General features: G+C 44.1%; 1 protein-coding gene across 2 annotated transcripts in view; it reads left to right on the forward strand.

Moving 5' to 3' along the window:
• Nucleotides 1–22,548, forward strand: part of CD36 (CD36 molecule (CD36 blood group)) — a 42,211-nt gene that overhangs the window by 14,025 nt on the left and 5,638 nt on the right. For both annotated transcript variants that reach the window (XM_083366313.1, XM_083366314.1), the window contains exons 3-10: nt 8,375–8,535; nt 9,464–9,608; nt 11,624–11,806; nt 14,123–14,214; nt 16,978–17,024; nt 18,641–18,710; nt 19,621–19,808; nt 22,040–22,158. In XM_083366313.1, coding sequence (XP_083222439.1) covers nt 8,375–8,535; nt 9,464–9,608; nt 11,624–11,806; nt 14,123–14,214; nt 16,978–17,024; nt 18,641–18,710; nt 19,621–19,808; nt 22,040–22,158 — 1,005 coding nt within the window. The remainder of the gene's footprint in view (nt 1–8,374; nt 8,536–9,463; nt 9,609–11,623; nt 11,807–14,122; nt 14,215–16,977; nt 17,025–18,640; nt 18,711–19,620; nt 19,809–22,039; nt 22,159–22,548) is intronic.

Below are 22,548 nucleotides of genomic sequence, written 5' to 3' on the forward strand. Positions count from 1 at the left end.
ATTCTTTATTCTTAATAGGAAAAAGAGGCAGGATATTATATTTTCCCAAAGGGGAAATGAAAAAAAAATCTTAACAAAGGCAGAAGGCAGCCCCAGTGTTTCTTAATAGCTTCAAGCAGAAGCCTCAAGTCTTTAGAGACGGATATTTGTAACTATGTTGAGCCGCTAGAACAGGGGTGTCAAACTCAATTTCATTGAGGGCGGCATCAGCATTGCGGTTGCCCTCAGGGGGCTGGGTAGGTGTGGCCAGGGTGGGTGTGGCCTACTGGGTGGGCGTGGCTAGAGTGCGTATGGCCTACTGGATGGGCGTGGCCAGCTCTGCATCGTTCGCATCAAGGGTGCCTATGGGGGCCTGGGCAGGAGTGGGACAGATCTGAGGGTCTCTGGCAGAAGGAGGGTCTCTGGGCCAGGGCCAAGGCAGTGGGGGCCGTTCCACTCACTGTTTCCAGGATGGCTTCGCGGGCCGCATGAAACCACTTCGCGGGCCGGATCTGGCCCCCGGGCCTTGTGTTTGACATGTCTGCTCTAGAAAGAGTACAGAGAAGAGCAACAAAGATGATTAGGGGACTGGAGGCTAAAACATATGAAGAAGGGTTGCTGGAATTAGGTAGGTCTAGTTTAATGAAGACAAGGATGAGGGGAGACATGATAGCAGTGTTCCAATATCTCAGGGGCTGCCACAAAGAAGAGGGAGTCAAGCTGTTCTCCAAAGCACCTGAAAGCAGGACAAGAAGCCACGGATGGAAACTAGTCAAGGAGAGAAGCAACCTAGAACTAAGGATAAACTTCCTGACAGTTAGAACAATTAACCAGTGGAACAACCTGCCTCCAGAAGCGGTGAATGCTCCAACACTGGATTTTTTTAAGAAGAGACTGGACAGCCATTTGTCTGAAATGGTATAGGATTTCCTGACTGAGCAGGGGGTTGGACTAGATGACCTCCAAGGTTCCTTCCAACTTATTATTATTCAGAAAGACTGGGCCAATCTATTCATAAACAAAATGCCTTCAGCCCTCACAGCTGATGGGATTAAGAATTTACATTCTCCCACTCAAATTCTAAGGAGAGGACATGTCCTTTAGTACATAACAGGATTAACCCACCACCATTGACACAAGGCTCACTACATTGCACAAGCCCCTGGAGCACCTCAATCAGAAGGTACACGCCTACTCTCAACTCCATTTTGACAGCTGTCCTAGAACTGCATGCTGTTGCTGGTTCTGCTCATCAATAAACAGTCCTTCTTTCCAAAGCAGCCTCCATTTTATTCCCGACTTGGAACTGGACCTGATTTTTTCTTTCAACGTTGTCATTAGAGGAAACCTGTAGAATCTCTGGAAATGCTCCCCTTACCCCTGTTTTCTTTGGTCAGTTCAAGTGTTAAGTGCTCACATTTTTCTAAGCTCTTCAGATCATCTGCAAGCTCCAAGGTCCCTTCCACTTTTGTTATTCTGTTATTGTTTGCAAGCCACACACCGCCTTGAGCTACAAAAGAGAGGCAGATATAAATTACCCAGGAATTTTTTTGTGGCAGATGGGGGCACCCCAATTCTACCCTCACTTCAGCCTGACTGTCTTCCAATCGTCTTGCAAATATGACAAGCTTCCTTACAGTATCTACTCTTAGATTTCACCAAGCTAGAACATTAAACAATGTTCAGTGAACAATCTCTGTGAGCGTAATTTAAAATTACACGTCAAAAGTCGTATATCCAGTAAAACAGCCTCTCGTGAAAAATAATTAGCTCGCCAAACCACTAAACACTTGTTTGTGGTTGACCAGGTGTAGCTTGGCTTGTGTTCTCTCATTTAGCAATTACCCCAGTTCTCCTTTTGAACCAAGCACTTAATGGATAATTAAAACACAATGGCTGAGTCTGCACATTGTTTTCTGCAGCCACACGTGGTTGTTTCACTTGTAAACTCGGTCAGTGAGAAGTCACCATCTCTTGCTTCAACTTTTCCAATCTTGGAGGCAACGAGGCAACAATCTTGGAAGAAAACAACCAGCTAGCAATTTCCTTCCTTTCACAGCAAGGAACTAGTTTTTTTTTTAATAAAAAAAACAACCACCTGTTAAAACTGTTTTAAACTGTTAAAAAAATCAAATTTGACCTTGGTTAGAATAAATAAAACGAATGTAAGCTCTTTTGAATTCAGGACTTTGGTCAGGTTAAAAAAAAAAAAAGTCAACAGTTGACGTAGCCTTGACATGACTGTTACCATGGTCATTGCATATCTATTGTAAAGTAGAAATATATTTGCCGCCTGTCATAAATAGCCCTCACAGCTGGTTCCAGGTTAAGGAAATGCCTGCATGGTAGGAAATTACGGCGCATTCTTAAGTTCAACTTTTGCTAAGACTCATTTCAGTGCAGTTGTCTATGCTTATCATTTCTATATCCCTACATTCGACAATCAATTTGTTGCAGGCTGGGCTAGAAGATAACAGAGTAGAACACAACATAGAATAATAGAGTGAGACCTTGGAGGTCTTCCAGTCCAACCCCCTGCTCAAGCAGGAGTACTTATATTATTTCAGATAAATGGTCCAGTTTTAGGCCCAGCTTTTAGGCTTTTTCCAAAGGAATAGCATGGAATTTTCATTCCTTCCTTCATCCCCCACCTTATTGCTGTAATGGGTATAATTTGACATAACCTTTGCCCCACAATCCTCCTTGCCTTTCTTTCTTTCTTTCTTTCTTTCTTTCTTTCTTTCTTTCTTTCTTTCTTTCTTTCTTTCTTTCTTTCTTTCTTTCTTTCTTTCTTTCTTTCCTTCCTTCCTTCCTTCCTTCCTTCCTTCCTTCCTTCCTTCCTTCCTTCCTTCCTTCTTTCTTTCTCTCTCTCTCTCTCTCTCTCTTTCTTTCTCTCTCTCTCTCTCTTCCTTCCTTCCTTCCTTCCTTCCTTCCTTCCTTCCTTCCTTCCTTCCTTCCTTCCTTCCTTCCTTCCTTCCTTCCTTCTCCCCTTTCCTTCTCCCCTCCTCAGTCCTCTTGGTTTAGCAAGATTGCCCTGTCACATCATGCAGACAGAGATGAAAGGTAGACACAGTGTGCAGGAATAACAACCAAAACGTGGGCTGGCCCAAATCAAACTAAAGGTTTTTGAGGGGAAAAAGAAAAAGAATTAAAAATTTAAATGCAAACCCACGTCACCTCCAGGCACAAAATGTGTTACTTTGAACACATCAAAGGAATAAGGAAGCCAAAGCTGTTAAATGAAAAGGGGCAGCGATAGGATGTGTCCTTCTCCTACTTCTCTTGGCTGTGCAGTCTGCTGGCTAGATCATCTGCTTTGCACGTGAGAGTTGTGCAGCTTCAGCATTGCCCTGCACAATGCAGCTGAGTCAGGGACTGAGTCAGTAACATCCTCTCTCTGTGTTAAGGTAAAAAGCCACTCGAGTTTTCTTTGCCGTGGCCTCCTCCTCCTCCTCCTCCTCCTCCTCCTCCTCCCCCTCCTCCCCTTCCTCCCTTCTAGCATTGATGATGTCACCTACTCTGGTTATGAAATGTCTGCAAGAAAACAATTCAGTTCAGAGATCACCAAGAACCTCACAGTCCGTCCTTCCTCCTCCTCCTCCTCCTCCTCCTCCTCCTCCTCCTCCTCCTCCCCCTCCTCCCCCTCCTCCCCTTCCTCCCTTCTAGCATTGATGATGTCACCTACTCTGGTTATGAAATGTCTGCAAGAAAACAATTCAGTTCAGAGATCACCAAGAACCTCACAGTCCGTCCTTCTTCTTCCTCCTCCTCCTCCTCCTCCTCCTCCCCCTCCTCCCCCTCCTCCTCCTCCCCCTCCTCCCCTTCCTCCCCTTCCTCCCTTCTAGCATTGATGATGTCACCTACTCTGGTTATGAAATGTCTGCAAGAAAACAATTCAGTTCAGAGATCACCAAGAACCTCACAGTCCGTCCTTCCTCCTCCTCCTCCTCCTCCTCCTCCTCCTCCCCCTCCTCCCCCTCCTCCCCTTCCTCCCTTCTAGCATTGATGATGTCACCTACTCTGGTTATGAAATGTCTGCAAGAAAACAATTCAGTTCAGAGATCACCAAGAACCTCACAGTCCGTCCTTCCTCCTCCTCCTCCTCCTCCTCCTCCTCCTCCTCCTCCTCCTCCTCCCCCTCCTCCCCCTCCTCCCCTTCCTCCCTTCTAGCATTGATGATGTCACCTACTCTGGTTATGAAATGTCTGCAAGAAAACAATTCAGTTCAGAGATCACCAAGAACCTCACAGTCCGTCCTTCTTCTTCCTCCTCCTCCTCCTCCTCCTCCTCCCCCTCCTCCCCCTCCTCCTCCTCCCCCTCCTCCCCTTCCTCCCCTTCCTCCCTTCTAGCATTGATGATGTCACCTACTCTGGTTATGAAATGTCTGCAAGAAAACAACCCAGTTCAGAGATCACCAAGAACCCCACAGTCCGTCCCTCCTCCTCCTCCTCCTCTTCCTCCTCCTCCTCCTCCTCCCCCTCCCACAAATTCTTGTATTCTTATACTGAGAAGTTCATCAACATTACTATCTGAAGATAGATAGCGGAGCCCTTGGCTGAGTTGATCTTTCTTGGCAAACACTAAGGTTGTATTCATTGTCATAAAAACAACAACAACAACAACAACAGCTGAGCTTTCTTTGTATCTTTCATCCCCCAACAAAAAAGTTAGAAATAAAGCCAGTTAAATCATTCTCTACGCCAGGCCCTCCCTCGCTCAACCCCCTGTCCAGCGCTTCTTACAACTGGCAACAAGGGATGAAAATTAAGACATCCACTTTAGCAAACATCCCATTCTCTGTAATCTCCAAAGAGCAAGTTAAAGACAACCAGGTCACTGCAACATTGTGAATTCAATCAAATATTTGTACAAGCTTTGTTTTTAAGATTCTTTCCCAGTACACTAGACAGTTGTCCCTGCTAATTTGAAGCTCCATAAATCAGAGAGTGTTGCTTCTTAAGCAAACCCAGATAGTCATAAAAAATGCCTAATTGGAAAAAGCCCACATGCCCAAGAAAGTTGAAAATAGCAGAACCGCTCTTGTTGACTTGTACACCAGCCTTGCTTGGGAAAATCAACAAAATAAGTGATGCGTTATCAGTTATACTCTAGGGAAAGGGCTGGCAGAGCCTGGGGGGGTGGAGTCAAGAGAGGAATCAGCCTAGAATCATTACGTTCAATTTTTTATCTAGCAGTAATTTAGTGAGGGGTCCTTGGTGCTCTCTGAGCTTGCTTGTTTTCTTGCAGACGTTTCATGACCAAAACTAGGTGACATCATCAGTACTGGGGGGGGGAGAGGAGAGAAGGAGCAGGAGCACGTGGAGCATGAGGAGGAGGAGGAGGACTATGGGGTCCTTGGTGCTCTCTGAGCTTGTTTCTTTTCTTGCAGATGTTTCATGACACAAACTAGGTAACAACATCACTGCTAAAGGAGGAGGAGGAGGAGGATTGTGGGGTCCTTGGTGCTCTCTGAGCTGGGTAGTTTTCTTGCAGACGTTTCATTACCCAACTAGGTAACATCATCAATGCTAGAAGGTAGAGGGGTATGTGGAGAGGAGGAGTTATTGGATCAGTTTATTGATCAGTGGTCAGTTTGACTCATTGTTTCCTAACAGGGTTTTTCTACAGAGTTTCATTGGTGCTTAGTAAGCATGCTTTTATAGATTCTGCTGAAACTAATTAAAGTTTGCTATTATTACTGAACTTGGTAACATCATCAGTGCTGGTAAGGAGTGCAGTTTGCTGTCACTTTATATTCTGGCGGCTTGCCCTGTCCTTCTTGGTCAGGGTGATCTTAGAGATTCTTTGATTGGGCTGTTTGCTGTTGGCTTCTCTGACAGTTTCTTGACTGAAGTATTGCTTACTTGATTGTTGTTCAGTTGTTAACCTTGGAGTTAATCTATGCTGATCTGGGTGCTGACTGCTAGTGGATCTTCAGGGTCACCCGAGTAGTGCAAATGTGTGTAGAGCCTTCTTGGCTACAGTACACAGGTAAACCTCTAGGTGGCCTCAACGACTCTCTAAAACAGGGGTGTCAAACTGCTGGCTGATACGGATGGTATGCCCACCCCAGGTCCAGCAATGAAAAACAAGTCACGATACGTCGCGATACGTCACGAGACGTGGCGAGTTTGACACCCGTGCTCTAAAAGAAGGCAAACGACCAGCTCTCTGCAAGGAGTATAAATCCTTCCACTCCCCACCATCCAGTCAGAGCCGAAGAAGCTTCTTGGATGAGAAGTGAAACGTCTTCAAAGAAAGAACAAGAAGGTCCAGTTGTCTCCTGAAAAAAAAGCAACATTGGGACAACCACGACCTGGATGGACTGAGAACCTCCATAGACATTCCCTGCTCTGTTCATGGTCAAGAACAGTAAATCGTTCTCTGTACCTTGAAGAATTTCTTTGGTCTGTAGGAAGATCTTGAATACCTGCTGAGCATTGCACTTCCTTCTGATCACCCAGTAATTTGGACCATGTTTTTTTCAATTGAAATTCTGATGCAAGGTGATTGCAGAGTGATTCAACTTACAACAGTTCATTTAGTGACCGGTCAAAGTTGCAACAGCCCTGGGGAAAAAAGTGACTTATGACCGTTTTTCACACTTACGACCATCGCGGATTCACAATCAGAATTTGGACGCTTGGCAACTGACTCGTATTTATGACGGGGGTCATAAATAGTGATCCCCTTTTGCGACCTTCTGACCAGCAAAGTCAATGGGGAAGCTGGATCCACTTAACAGTGGCGTGATTGAGTTCACAGCGGCAGTGTTTCACTTAACAGCTGTGGCAAGGAAAGCTGTAAAATGGGGTGAAACTCACTGAACAAATGTTTCACTTAGCGACCAAAATTTTTGGCTCAATTGTGATCATGAGTCAAGGATTAGTTGTCTTGGCATTAATGACCCAATCAAACTTAATTCAACTCAGGAGCAAGTAGATATAGGCTTAAAGTGCCTGAAACGCCGTTCAGAAAATGTGGCTTATTTTTTTTTTAGCCTACCTATTCATTATTAAAAACAAAGTGAGCCTGGTGCACACTCTACTGTTCAGAACTCAAAATTCACGATTGCAGGATTTTTGCACAGATGCATATATCTGTGTTTCCCTGAAAATAAGACCGGGTCTTATATATTTATTTAATTTATTGCCTCCAAAAGAGGCACTAGGTCTTATTTTGGGGGGTAAGCCTTACCTCACCTCCGGCACCAAAAGCCTCACCCAGCTGGTCCACTTCTTCTGGGGCCAAAGTTCTACAGCTGTATTCGAGCCTGCATTTTGTAGTCAGGTCTTTCCAGAAGGCTTAAGCAGCCAAGCACTGAGCTATGGACTGAATCCATAGCTCAGTCCTTGGCTGCAGTGGCCTTCCAGAAAGGCCTGTGACTGAGAAATGCAGGCCTGGATGCAGAAGATGCCACAGAAGGAGTGGGCTAGTGAGGAGAGGCCTGGTTGCAAGTGGGTGTGGGGTGCGTGGGGCAGCTCCACACCCCCACTCCTACCCTAGCTTGACTTCTAGGTGTGCGCCTCACCCCCAAATTAGGGGTTATTTTTGGGTAGGGCTTATATTAAGCCCACTCCCAAAAATCAAGCTAGGGCTTATTGTTGGTGTAGGCCTTTCTTTTTGGGGAAGCAGGGTAGTACCGCTTTCCCTGATTATAAGCCCTAAGCCATCTTTTGGAGCAAAAATTAATATAAGACCTGGTCTTATTTTCAGGGGAAAATGAGGAGTTGTGGTTGATTATTTCCATAGATGCCTGTTTTAGGTTTTTGAGAAAAGGTTGCCTTCTCCCCATCCTGCGCCTAAATATTGCTTTGAAATAAAGACAATTATTAAATTCAAATTCCACCATAATAACTAAGGGATTTTTCCGGGAAACATCATAGATAGGCCTCGACTTACAACAGTTCATTTAGTGACTGTTCAAAGTTACAACGGCCCTGAAAAAAGCGACCGAGGACGATATTTCGCACTTACAACCTGTTACGACATCCCTCCATTGTCACATGTTCAAAATTCAGATGCTTGGCAACTGACATGTACTTATGACAGTTGCAGTGTCCCAGGGTCACGTGACACCCCCCCCTTTTTGCGACCTTCTGACAAGCAAAGTCAAGGGAGAATCCAGATTCACTTAACTGTGTGACTAGTTTAACAGATGTAGGGATCCCCTTAACAACTGTGGCAGGAAAGGTCGTAAAATGGGGCAAAGGTCACTTGACAAATGCCTCACTTAGCAACAGAAATGTTCGGCTTGATTGCGGTCGTAAGTCGAGGATTACCTGTATCTAGGCCACTCTTTCTTCCAGCCAACAATGTCCGGAAAAATGTCTATTCTGACGGACTTAGGACAACCAAACCATATTAAAATGTTGCTGTTAATTCTCTTTTACAGGAATCTGTCATTGAAAAGGGCACAGTTGCCTACGAGAACTGGTTGGTTCCTGGCAGTCCCGTCTACCGACAGTTTTGGTTCTTTGATGTACAGAACCCAGAGGAAGTGATGGAGAACGGTTCCGCTCCAATACTTCAGCAGAAAGGTCCTTACACCTATAGGTAAATCAAGACCTGAGGATCAGAATCTCCTGGGGACTTGGAAGCAGGATTAGAGAATCTTGTCTCTGGAGATTCTCGGTCACCCAGGTCATAGTGATCCCGAAGATGCTTTTTCACAAGGCATCTGAACTTTCTTGTTTTGTCTTTGAAGTCGCCTCTCTTGTCATCCAAGAAGCTTCTTCACCTCAGACTGGAGGGTGAGAATTAATTAATTAAGTAAAGTGTGCAGTAAAGTGTAAAGTAAAGTGTAAAGTAAAGTAAAGTGGTAAAGTAAAGAAGATAAGGAAAAGTAAAGTAAAGTAAAGGATTTGATGGTCAAATATCCATTGGTCAGCTTTAGAACAGAATAATAGGATAGGAAGGGACCTTGGAGGTCTTCTAGTCCAACCCTCTGCTCAAGTAGGAAACCCTATACCAGTGGTGGCAAACCTATGGCACGCAGCCCCCTCCTCGCCAGCAGCCCTCCTGGAGGAGCGTCGCCACCGAGTGCGGCCTGCACGGAACAGTGCAACCAAGGACATGGCAGCTGGGCAGCGGGGACAAGACTCTGCCCTCGCACCCCAGTTGATGCTGCGGGGTGCGGGCGGAGGGCGTGGCTGTCATGGCGCTGCTAGGCTGTCTGGGCAATCTGCGTTGGGCCATGGAGGCGGTGGGTGGCCCTGTGGGTGGGGTGGGGTGGGGTGGGGTAGAGCAGTTGGGGCGGGGTGGGGCAAACGGAGCAGGGTGGGTGGTGGCAGGGCCGGGTTTTGGGCACTCGGTCTCTAAAAGGTTCACTATCACTGCCCTATACCATTTCATGCCAATGGCTGCCCAATCTCTTCTTGAAAACCTCCGCTGATGGAGCACCCACAACTTCTGAAGGGAGGTAAGCCATTCCACCGATTCAGTGGTTCAGCCCTTGACACGTGGTCTCTCTTTCTTCCTCAAGGATGCGTTATCTGCCCAAAGAAAACATCACTGAACTCCACGACGACATCCTGTCATACTTACAGCCAAATATTATCCGTTTTCAACCCGATATGTCAATCGGGTCGGAAAATGACACTATAACGACCGTCAACCTTGCGGTTGTGGTAAGCAAGCCCTCTCTAAAGATTTCTGTCATCTGGATATTAAATTGTAATAATCAATCAATCAAAGATTGGCTTGGGATATTCTCAGGCCTGTGGAGTGATGTTCTCTTTTAGTCTCTCCTTCAGCATTGTGCATGAATAAAATGGACTTTTCGGGTGACCCAGTCTACTAAGTTGGTCCATTTGACTTCAATGGGCTTCCTTCCTCTCCTCCACAAACATGTTGCGATTCTTCCTCTCTTTCACAAACATGTTGTACTTGTGTTACCCTACTCTTTAGCTTCAGTATTTTTTTTCCACTTAAATCCTTGGAGAGTGAGGAAGTTTCTCAAATCCCTTGCCTGTTCTATACTTGGCTACTTTGACGAGAGGACTAACAAAAGTGCCAATTACTGCTGCTTGGTAGTATCTGCAGAGGCATCGGGACCATTAGAGATTGTGAGTTCTCAGTAAAACATATTGTCCCAATCTCTGGGGACCGTGTGTGCAGAATGAATTAGCCTTTGTTTGTATCCAATTTTCGAAACAATGCTCCTTAAATACACACCTGCATCTATATGTATAATAAACTATCTCAGAATATCTATCTCGGGTATCAAGCTTAGCCTAGTCAAGTCTACGTTTTAGTCTATGTTTTAAACGTTGGCGTCGTTACATCGAACAACTCTGACACCGGACAATGCGTTACAGCTAAAATCCTAACATTGAGTTGATTCTCCTCCTGATGTCCCAGCTGATTTTGACCTTTTAGCCAATACTGAGGGATGCTGGGAAGTGTAGTTTGGCAAAATCCAGATATCTATGCATTTGCGGCTCTTACGGTATTGCTTCTCTATCTTAATTCTTGCTGAAAATGAGACAGTATCTACCAGCAAATCAAGGTTGACTCAGCCTTCCATCTTTCCGAGGTCGGTAAAATGAGGACCCAGATTGTTGGGGGCAAAAGGCTGACTCTGTAAACTGCTTAGAGTGGGCTGTAAAACACTGTGAAGCGGTACATAAGTCTAAGTGCTGTTGCTATCTAAGCCCTGGTGGCGCAGTGGTTAGAGTGTAGTATTGCAGGCTAACTCTGCCCACTACCAGCAGTTCAATCCCGATAGGGCTCAAGGTTGACTCAGCTTTCCATCCTTCCGAGGTCGGTAAAATGAGGACCCAGACTGTTGGGGGCAAAAGGCTGTAAACCGCTTAGAGAGGGCTGTAAAGCACTGTAAAGCAGTATATAAGTCTAAGTGTTATTGCTATTGCTATATACTAGTCCTTCTTTGTTATTGCTGTTCCTATCTCCACCTTCTGATTTTTGAACTGAAACTATTATTTTATTCCCAGAGGCTATAAAGCTAATTTTATCTCCTGTATCCACGTAGAAAGGTGGGTCAGGAACATGGGTCTGCTATGGTAGTGAAGGTACACACCCACTGCCAGCATATTTATTATTTATACAGGTAGCATAAATACGTGTCTCCTTATGCAGGTAGTCCTTGATATACAACAGCCCATTTAGTGACCGTCCAAAGTTACAACGCTGCTGAAAAATGTGACTTATGATCAACGTTGCCACTGACGACCATTGCAGCATCCCCAATGGTCACGTGATAAAAATTGACCCTTGTCAACTGAATCATATTTATGACGGTCACAGAATCCTGGGATTATACGATCCCCTTTTGTGAATTTCTGACAAGCAAAGTCAAAGGGGTACCAGGGTCACTTAACCTCCATGTTACTAACTTAACAATGGCAGTGATTCCCTTAACCACTGTGGCAAGAAAAGTTGTAGAATGAGGCAAAACCCCCTTAACAACCGCCTCGCTTAGCGACATAAATTTTGGGCTCGACTGTGATTGCAATTCAAGGATTACCTGTATTGGTATTAGTGGAAGTCCTTCAGCAGGTGCTTAGGTTCAAAACTTGTCAGATATTCTGTGGTTTGACTGCATGTAAGACTTAGTTCAAATTGGTTTGTGTTGATTTGCATCTCAGTGTCAAAAATTTAGGCGTATTGCTATTTGATGCAGGCTGCACCGGCTTTGTTTAAAACTGGACTTATTCAAGCCTTGATGGACATCTGGATGAGGTCATCAAAATCAAGACTCCTCCAAACTAGAAGTGTGAAAGAATTACTTTGGGGTTATGATGACCCCTTCTTGAAATCCGTCCCATCGGGAAGAGTTAAAAGCTTTGTTGGAATATTCTACCCTGTAAGTATGAACTCAAAGGGAACATTAATTATTTGCGATGGGATTCTAAGAAAAGCATTTATGCCGATATAACAAACACCTCCTTGAAATTCAGAAAGCTCAGAACATTATAATTAGAATAATAATTTCTATTTTAGCATGGCTTATCCAAAGTCAACAGATTTTTATTCTAGATACAAAGGCACTGCTGGGATCAATCTACTGCATCGGAGGTTAGAAATAAAGTGCATAGCAACAAATGGGATTTTGATAAGGATATAAGGTAATTTTCTTACCTTGTTCCTTTTTTTCATCGAATAATAGCACCAATTTGACCGTGGCTGATCTGGAAAGCTAAGCAAGTTCAAGTCTGATAGGGGGGGGGAAACAAATGTGAAAATCTAGATTTTGCCACTTTTTCCTTTGGGGACTTGGATATCAGAATGAGCTCTCATTGTTTCACAGCATCGGCTTTTCAATTTTTTCAATTTTTCCATTTTCTTTGCAACTGATTACTTTCATACTTTGTGTATAATGCACCTCAGCCCACTAGGAATTAGTAATTATATCTACGACAGTCTTGTAAATGCATCGATATTTTTACGGCTGTTGAGAGCATCATCGTTTTCACATTATTTTTTGACGCTGTGATTGAAAAAATGGGAGGGTGGATAAGAATTGAAAGCCGTGGCAAGTTTTAGATGATCAAGATTCAGAATGCAACGTTAGCAATTCAAATAAATAGATAGATAGATAGATAGATAGATAGATAGATAGATAGATAGATAGATAGATAGATGACATTGATAATTCAAAGGCAGGAGGAAAGAAAATGGAATAATTATCAAGGAGGTGTCCCAAAGGTGCTTTTTTTTCAGGAGGCAACTGGACTTCTTTGTTTTTCCTTTGAAGACATTTCGCTTCTCCTCCAAGAAGCTTCTTCAGCTATGACTGGATGGTGGAGAATGGAAGGATCTCTATTGCTTGAAGACAGTTGGTCATTTGCATTCTTTTAGAGAGTCGTTGAGGCCACTTGGATGTTTACCTGTTCCCTTGGAGGGGGGTCACCTGAGTGATGCAAATGTGTGTGTGGAGCCTTCTAGGTTGCAGAATACTTTCTGCCCTGGGTGTATTATATGTAAGATCGTTATATGTAAGATCGTTATCGTTACGAGTTAAACAGTTATATCAGTCGTGAGGTAAACACCATGACAGCCGAACACGCGGGAGTTTTGACAGCTGTCAAAACCTCCCCAGCAAAGGCGCAGGCGCAGCCAGTTGACAGCTCTCGGCTGTCAACACAACATGGAACTGCCCAGCCACGTGGATGAAAGAGCTGTCAAACACAGCTGACAGCGGATTGGCCCCGGAATCCTGGCGGGAGAAGAACGGCCGCTGATTGGACTAGCCGGCCAGCAGCCGGCTATAAAAGTACGAACCCCGAACACCTTTCTGTCCAATTCCCTAATAAACCAGTTAATGTTAGCCTGCTGTCTCTGAGTGGTCTGTCAGCCACTTCACTGTGTCCCTTCACTGTTGAAGGCACAGGCTGTTGGGGATGCATCTGTGTGGTTTGCATCTCAAACCGAAGCGCAAATGGCTCCTGTAGTCTGCCATGTTTTCTGGAAATCCATTCATACTCCCTCACCATTCGAAGGGAATGCATAGCTAAATGTCTATGGAGATTCTCAGCCATGCAGATCTTGGTTGTCCCAAAGGTGCTTTTTGAAATCCTTCCACTCTTTGCCATCCAGGTCAGAGCTGAAGAAGCGACTTGGATGAGAAGCGAAATGTTTTCAAAGAAAAAAACAAAAAAGTCCAGTTGCCTCCTGGAAAAAAAACCACCTTTGGGGACAGCCATGACCTGGATAGACTGAGGATCTCCATAGATTTCCAGGAGGTAGAAATATTGCCATCAATGACTACACACTACTTGCATCTTTGTCATACAAGATAGGTTAAAATATTAGCCAATTCCATATCAACAGGTTGAGGTTCCTGGGAGTTTATCTTATATTATGTTGGCTTATTTTTTAAAAGAGGTGAATGCTTTGGGTAAAGGTGACTCAGGGCATCTTCACTTATATTTTGTTTCCTGAACCCAGAGTTTCCTTGTTTGAATTTTTACCCAAACTATACTTCATGACTGAAGATCTACATATCCTAGGTACAGGGGATATGTAGACAGTGTCTGCTAAAAACAGAAAATGAAGAATGCTGGACATATCTTAGATTATGTAGAGCTGATTTGCAAATACTAGGCAATTTATCTTGATGATCAAGCCTGTTTGTATATAAAAAAATAACTTTCTGTTCTCTCTCTTTCTCTCATTCAAGTACAATGAAACATTTGATGGCCCATTCCAAATTTACAGTGGGAAAGATGATTTAAGCAAGAAAGGAACCATCTTCACTTATAATAATAGCAGGTACAATATATTTTGGGAAATATAGCTTCCCCCCCCCAAAATGTACAGCTCTTTGGTTTTGTAATCCATTCTGTTTGACTTTATATGTATATGTATATGTATATGTATATGTATATGTATATGTATATGTATATGTATATGTAGGGCTTTTTTTCTCATAGAACGCTCAGAACGGAGTTCCGGCACCTTTTTTGGATGGAACCTTGTAGGGTAGGCAAGGCGGGTTGTATGACATGTGTGAGTTTTGGCACCTTTTTCTTTTACAAAAAAAGCACTGTGTATATGTATATGTATATGTATATTATATGTATATTATATATGTGTGTGTGTATATATATATATAGAGAGAGAGATAGATGGATAGATAGATAGATAGATAGATAGATAGATAGATGTTAGATTCCTCAATGCAGCTGCAGAATATTCAGGCATAAAAAGATATATATTTGGTTATATGGGTTATATTTACCTCCAGAAGTTGTGAGTGCTCCAACATTCTTTTAAGAAGAGATTGTACAACTATTTGTCCAGAATGGTATAGAGAATCCTGCTTGAGCAAGGGTTGGACTAGAAGACCTCTAAGGTCCCTTCCTGTTATTTTGCTTTCCTTCCTTCCTTCCTTCCTTCCTTCCTTCCTTCCTTCCTTCCTTCCTTCCTTCCTTCCTTCCTTCCTTCCTTCCTTCCTTCTCCATCACTGGAGGTTTTTAAGAAGAGACTGGACATCCCCTTGTTCTGGAATGCTACATAGGGTCTCCTCCTGGGTGTTGGACTAGAAGACCTCCAAGGTCCCTTCCAACTCTGTTCTTCTCTGTTGGTTGTCATGTTATATTTCTAGGGCGGTATAGAAATCTAATTAAATAAAATAAATAAATAAATATTGAAGACCAATGAATTATTCTCTTGGTTGTCACCCAATGTTGATCCTCATGGCTTTGTGGCATTCAGTGGTAATGGTTAGGTTCTTGTATACAATAACTTTCTTGTCATCAGAGGATTAGTCCTTGACCCTTAGTGTCAAGTCCTTAGCATAAATCACTGAATACTGCATTTTTAGTAGCACTCCTTGTGCTGTCTCACTCACACACACACAGTCACGTGCATGTGCACACACACACACAAACATCTGTGGTTTCATGGGTTTTATTAATATTCCCCACAACTCCCTTCACCCAAAACCCAGAACTGTCCCAGTTAAGTCCAGCCACCAGTAGACCTATTCTAGTCCCCAGAGCGATGAGTCCATGAGGCACCTGAAAGTTTCCCAATCAAAATAAATAAATTCAATCTGCCATACAAGAGGGTTCACGAGGTGAGAAAAGTCCAGACTTCACAAGGCACGATCCAAGTCAAGGCATGGGTGTCAGTCCAAAGCAAGGCAAGAATCACAACGAACCAGAAAACACACAGCTAGGAAATGCACATGCTGTTCCCAGCATCACCTCCATCTGTCTGCTATGCTAAATAGCCAGCTTCTGGGGCAGCCCATTCAGAAGGGCGAGGCTGCCTCCTCCTGAGTAATCTGGCTGGCCTTCTCTGCTCCTGCCTTTTCTCTGCCCTACCTGTTCTTAGGTCAGATGCAGAAGGCAGCTCTCTTCCTCAGCACTGACCAGCTGCATGCGTTTCCCTCTCAGACAGCTGCTTTGAGACATTAACCAACTCCCCTCCAGATGTGCCTGGAACTGGTTCATCCTCCTCCAAGCTGACATCTGGAGAGATAACTGGGCAAGCTTCCGGGGCGGAGAGTCACCACACTCCTGTGCCATCCCAAACGCAGAGATGCAGGAAGATTGATGATGTTTAAAATCCACAGTGATGCAATCAGGTTGAGACCCTTTTGGACAGAGCTGGCAAACAGCAGGCCGCCCTTGACTTACGACCACAACCGAACCCAGAATTTCTGTTGCTAAGCGAAACATTGGTTAAATGAACGTTGCCCCAGTTTATGGCCTTTCTCGCCGTAATTGTGAAGCGGATCCCTGCAGTTATTAAGTTAGTAATGTGGCTGTTAAGAGAAACTGGCTTCCCCACTGACTCTGCTTGTCAGGGGGCTCTCCAAAAGTGATTACATGACTCCAGGAACCCTGCAAGGGTCATAAATATGAGCCGGTTGCCAAGCATCTGAATTTCGATCACATGACCATGGGGATGCTGCAATGGTTGTAAGTGTGAAAAATGGTCGTAAACCCCTTTTTCCAGTGCCGTTGTAACTTTGGACAGTCACTAAATGAAGTGTTGGAAGTTGAGGACTATCTGTATTACTAGCCTCATTTGTTAATTTCCCTTTTATCTCCGTGTAGGGAAGAAAGGAAAAGGAGATGGAGTCCCATTTTTCTAAAACCTCTTTTTAGAACTTTGTGTGCGACGTAGTTAGCAGAAGGAAATTAATTTAGCCTGAAACAGACCAATGAGTTATCCACGCTCCTCTTATCCTGTAAATCAGGGGTGTCAAACTGCCGGCCCACGGGCCGGATGCATCCTCGGGAAGCCACGCCCAACCCATTGCTGGCATTGGCGAAAAAGCTCCGATACGTTGCGCGACGTCACGCGACGTCGTGAGTTTCACAGGTCTGCTGTCAATCCTTCCAACTTTTTCAATGCCTTCCTGTGAAGAATATGATTACAAAAAACCTTGAGAACAGACTGTCTACTTCTGAATTTGTTGAATTCCCACGCTTTCCTCAGATTTAGAAGGCAATGTTTTTAGCTAAGAAAATGTCACGGCGTTATCTGAACTGTACGTTATTTTTCTTTTTTTTTTCAAAGGACCGTTCAATACTGGAAAGGTTATTGCAGTATGGTGAACGGCACGGGTAAGTGTCTCAATGGAACAGCATTGTTCAATTCTGTGTAGAACACACAAACACACATTTTGGCCTGCACCGAGATAGGCAAGGATGGAAATGAAGTCTAGGTGCAAAGCTCCTAAAGATCTTACTTCAACACATAAAATAAAATAATGCAGATTAAAACAACAACAACAACAACAGTGGCCCTGCTTTTGTTCTTTGCCTTATCAAAATTAAGGCAGGAAGAAACTGAAGTTTATGGAAACAGAAAGATGGGTAGATTTCAAGGACAAGTTCCCAAGGTTAGAAAATTAAGGTCCGTTTGCTCGAACAAAATAAAATTGATTGCACTTGCCACACTAAATGTGAAGCGGCATGCTTGGAGGGCTAAGCTTGAAAAGAAAAGACAGAATTTAAGGGTCCCTTTTCAACTTATAAGGATGCCGTAGCTCAGTGGGTTAGGACACTGAGCTTGTCGATCAGAAGGTCGGCAGTTTGGCGGGTCGAATCCCGAGTGCCGAGTAACAGAGTGAGCGCCTGTTACTCGTCCCAGCTTCTGCCAACCTAGCAGTTCGAAAGCACGTAAAAATGCAAGTAGAAAAATAGGAACCACTCTGGTGGGAAGGTAACAGCATTCTGTGCGCCTTTGGCGTCTAGTCATACCGGCCACATGACCACGGAGACGTCCTCGGACAAGCGCTGGCTCTTTGGCTTTGAAACGGAGATGAGCACCGGCCCCTAGAGTCGGAAACGACTAGCACGCATGTGCGGGGGAACCTTTACCTTTACCTTTCAACTTATTCCCCCAAGCTTGCCATTTAAGTGTGAGAGCATGAGTTGTTAGACTAGAATTCTTTATAGAATATTATTCTTTCTTGGCCAAGTGTGATTGGACACACAAGGAATTTGTCTCGGGTGCATAAGCTTTCAGTGTATTACAAACAACAAGTGATAGGTCATAGATCCTTTTGCCTTTTAACACACACGCGCGCGCGCACACACACACACACACACCCAAAAAAGAAGGTGATTTTGGCCTAATCACACTCTCACTCAGCTCCAGAAAATCATGCTGACAAACCACTTGAAAATGTGGGACAACTTCATGGATTTCTCTGTGTTACCAGGAAGAATCAGGATATTAGCGTAACAATAATCAACAGTTCGCTATTCCACCTTTCAGATATTTGAAGTAGCTTGGCTAGGTCTTTAGAGACGGCATCATGATTTTTTTTTGCCAAATTCTCAATAAATAGGGTGCTTTATTTACAGTAAATGGTAAGTCTGTCTCCTAAACAGCTGATTCCCTTAAATCACGTGGAATCCATCATCTTGGGTAGCTACTGTTTGAGAAGCAGTTTTCAAGGTTTAAATTATTTGTAAATCCAAATTTGCTTTGAGGTCCTTCATCTGTCAGCTCCAGAAAAATGTTGACCTGCCTGTTGTAAGAAGTAGAAGATACGGTTTAGTTCTTTCTTGGCCTCTGATAACCCAACAAATAGAACGGAATAGCTGAGTTGGATGAACAGGGAATCAGACAGTTCCAGCCTCAATTGTAAAGCCGTGCTTTGAATTCGAACGCAGGATTTTCGTACGAGCTGCGAGGCTCGCCATTCACACCTTCTGATTGTAATTCACAGACGCAGCCTCGTTCCACCCTTTTGTCGACAAGAGTGAAGTGCTACAATTCTTTTCCTCAGATATTTGCAGGTAAATACAAATAGACCTCAACTTAGGACCTCCATGGGGAATTTCCGGGGCGAAGTGAGCTTGCTGTTAAGTGAGCCCAATTTTATAACTTTTTTTGTGTTGTTGTTTTTATTGCCATGGTGGTTAGGTGACTGACTGCAATTGTTAAGTCAGTCATTGCCATCATTAAGCGAATCAGATTGATTTTGCTTCCCACATTGATTTTCCTTGTCGGAAGCTGGCTGAGTAGGTTGCAAATGGTGATCGCTCCTATCATCATAAGTACATGACAGTGGGAATCCTGCGATGGTCAGGTCATAAGTAAAACAATGGATCATAAATCTCTTTTTTCCCAGGGCCCTTGTAACTTTGACTGCTTGCTAAATGAATGGTTGTAACTCAAGGACTGCCTGGAATAGAATGTTGAAACTCAGCAACCTTCATTCAGAGAGACTTCTGATCTGGTCTGCTTAATTTCACCATAAGCAGCTTCTCTATTAAAATTGTAACTCAAAATAAAGTCCCCCCCCAAATTGGCAGAGACCGTAACCATTTCATTATCAGCCCCATTATCTTGGAAACCAATTGTTCTTCTTGGCAAAACTCTAGATTTCAAGGCTTCCCGAGAAAATGCAGTTAATTGCTTTGTTTTTATATGGTCTTTTAAAATTTCTGCCTCCCAAAACATCTTTGAAGATGTTTCACTTCTCACCCAAGATGTCTTTTCGATTCTGGCGTTCTGCAGAACTGAAGAATCTTCTTGGATGAGAAGCAAAACGTCTTCAAGGAAGAACAAAGTCCAGTTGCCTTTTGAAAAAGCACTTTTTGGGACAACCATGACCTGGATGACTGAGGATCTCCATTGACAAGATGGGTGGGTCTTTGTTTATGATCCTTCATAATGCTGCTTCATATTATTTTTACGATAAAGGTCAATCTTCGCAAGATTTGAAAGCGAGCAGACCGTGAAAGGCATCCCACTTTATCGCTTTGTTATCCCTCCATCGGCTTTTGCATCACCTGCTGTCAATCCTGATAATGTCTGCTTCTGCATCGATAAGACTATAAGTCAGAACTGTACATTAGGTGGAATTATGGACATCAGCTCCTGCAAAGCAGGTAACAGAGTTAAAATAGAGGACACTTTTTTCCACCTCAACCAAAACATATAGGTTGCCTTCTAAATCATAGAGATGGCTAGAATGTTCCTCACCCCATCAGTAAAGCAGGGGTCTGGATGAGGAATTCTGGGAGTTGAAGTCCACCAGTCATAAAAGGGCCAAGTTTGAATGTTAAAGCTTAAGGGATGTGGTGGCTCAGTGGGTTAGGACGCTGAGCTTGTCGATCAGATGGTCGGCAGTTTGGTGGGTCGAATCCTGAGTGCCGTGTAACAGAGTGAGGGCCTGTTACTCGTCCCAGCTTCTGCCAACCTAGCAGTTTGAAAGCACGTAAAAATGCAAGTAGAAAAATAGGGACCACTCCGGTGGGAAGGTAACAGCATTCCATGCACCTTTGGCGTCTAGTCATGCCGGCCACATGACCACGGAGACGTCCTCAAACAAGCACTGGCTCTTCAGCTTTGAAACAGAGATGAGCACCGGCCCCTAGAGTTGGAAACGACTAGCATGCATGTGCGGGGGAACCTTTACCTTATGTTAAAGCTTGTGTTTTTCATTACAATCCAGAGGGAGAGGATGAATAAAAATAGCAACAGTTAAATCTCAAGTCAATAAAGGATAATTAAACAGTCACTTTTGAATAGTTCTAAAAGGCCAAATTAAGGGGAGAAATCTTTAGCTGGAGACTTTGATAACTTAGTCTGTTGTAAGAGAAGGAACGGACAAACAAGTCAAGATCGCCATTGCATGGAAGTAATCAAAGCTCCATCTGTGTTTTTTTTAAAAAAAGTGTAGCATATGTGGCGCACATAAATAGATGGAGATGCGTTACAAAATTGTGTCTGCACACCTTGGTAGTAGTTGACCATCACCTAGGTCCTGGATTCTGCAAATGAGGAGTTAGACTATCCCAAAGATGCTTTTTCCAAGAGGCAACTAGACTTTCTTTGTCTTTCCTTGAAGACGTTTCACTTCTCAGCCAAGAAGCTTCTTCAGTTCTGACAGTCCAGGCAGTCAGAACTGAAGAAGCTTCTTGGGTGAGAAGCAAAATGTCTTCAAGGAAAAAAATAAAATAAAGAAAGTCCAGTTGACTCTTGAAAAAGCACCTTGGGGACAACCATGACCTGGATGACGGACAGTCTCCACAGTGGAGCTAGACTAAACTAGGATGGAGGTGTGGGCTCCCAAATGAACTTTCTACATCAGAACATTTAAGATTAGAACTTGTTTGGTCTCAATAATGCTAAGCAACACTGGTAATATAAAGTTTTTAATTTATTGGAGCACTGAGCATCCCCATCCTAAAGCCAGATTGTAATTGTTTTCCTGTATCGAATGAGGTCCATTGTATCACATAATGCAGGGCTTTTCAACCAGTGGTATGGGTACCACCTGTGGTACATTGGCACCTAGCAGGTGGTACATGACCATCTTAGAAAAGTGGTAGCAGGGGAGGGGAATGAGCTGAACCAGTGGCAGCACCACACCAGCCTGAGCGAGAGATGGCTGGAGCTGCAGGGCTGTCAGGGCTCAGCGGAAGCGCTAGGATCAGCGCCAGGATCCAGCTCGAGCTCGGCGCTGATCCTGGTCTTCTGCTGAGCCCAGAAGAAGCGCCGATCAGCTGGAATGTTGCAGCATCTCCAGGGTCTTGTGATTTACATTCAGATGCTTTGCAAATGATTCATATTTATGACGGTCACAGTGTCCCAGGGTCATGTGAAGTAACCAAAACCTGCTGTAACCACCCAGTAGACAGGGGGGTAATAAAAACCAAACACCCCCTCACCCCACCCCCACTGCCAATCCTCAACAGAAATGCTCACAACAATGAAAACCTTGGACAGGAGGAAGGGCAGGCAGGCAGGTGTTTTGCTCAGCTGTGGCTTGGAGGGCACTTTTTTCAGTGCCACTGTAATTTCGAACAATCACTAAGCGAACTGTTGTAAGTCGAGGACTACCTGAACTTCATCACTTTTTTCCTTTTTTTTTGGTCATCAAGTTTTTGACCACTTGGTAGGCAACTGGCGGTCCTCGGATGTTGCCATATCCCAAAAGTGGTACAAAATGGGTGAAAAGGTTGAAAAACCCTGACTTATTGGACCTGTAGGGAATAAATTCACCAAAGACTTTGCTGCTCTCCCAGAGATAGAAGCATCTCCGTTCTTTCATGCAGTTTCGTGAACCTTATGATCCAGCTTGCATATGGCCTTCATTTCCCTTTTATTTCTACAGGCAGACCAGTCTACATCACATTACCCCATTTCCTGCATGCAAGTAAGGAATTTTTTCAGTTTGTTGAGGGGCTGAAGCCAGATGTGGAAGAACACAAGACCTTTCTGGATATAGAACCAGTAAGTCACTGCCAATTAAATCCGTAGCCGCGCTTTATGTTTGGGTTTGTTCACCGACGTGGAAAATTTTCCTCCTAGTTCAGGCGTAGGCAACCTCGGCTCTTTTATGACTCGCGGACTTCAACTCCCAGAATTCCTGAGCCAACATGGCTCAGCTTGGAAACCTCTCCCGTTCCCCTCAGCGTGGCTGGCTCAGGAATTCTGGGAGTTGAAGTCCACGAGTCATAAAAGGGCCAAGGTTGCCTACCCCTGTAACCTAGTTCGTTCGGTCCATACCTGGGATGTAACTTTTCAAGGGCCCGTCAGCCTGTAATTCAAGGAGGGTTCTGGGTTGTCGTTTTGCTGCTTATCCCAAGCACATTTAAAAAGTGAAGCACGCCAGCTTTAAAA

The sequence above is a fragment of the Vipera ursinii genome (genome assembly GCF_947247035.1).
Source record: "Vipera ursinii genome assembly, chromosome: 6".
Lineage (NCBI taxonomy): Eukaryota > Metazoa > Chordata > Lepidosauria > Squamata > Viperidae > Vipera > Vipera ursinii.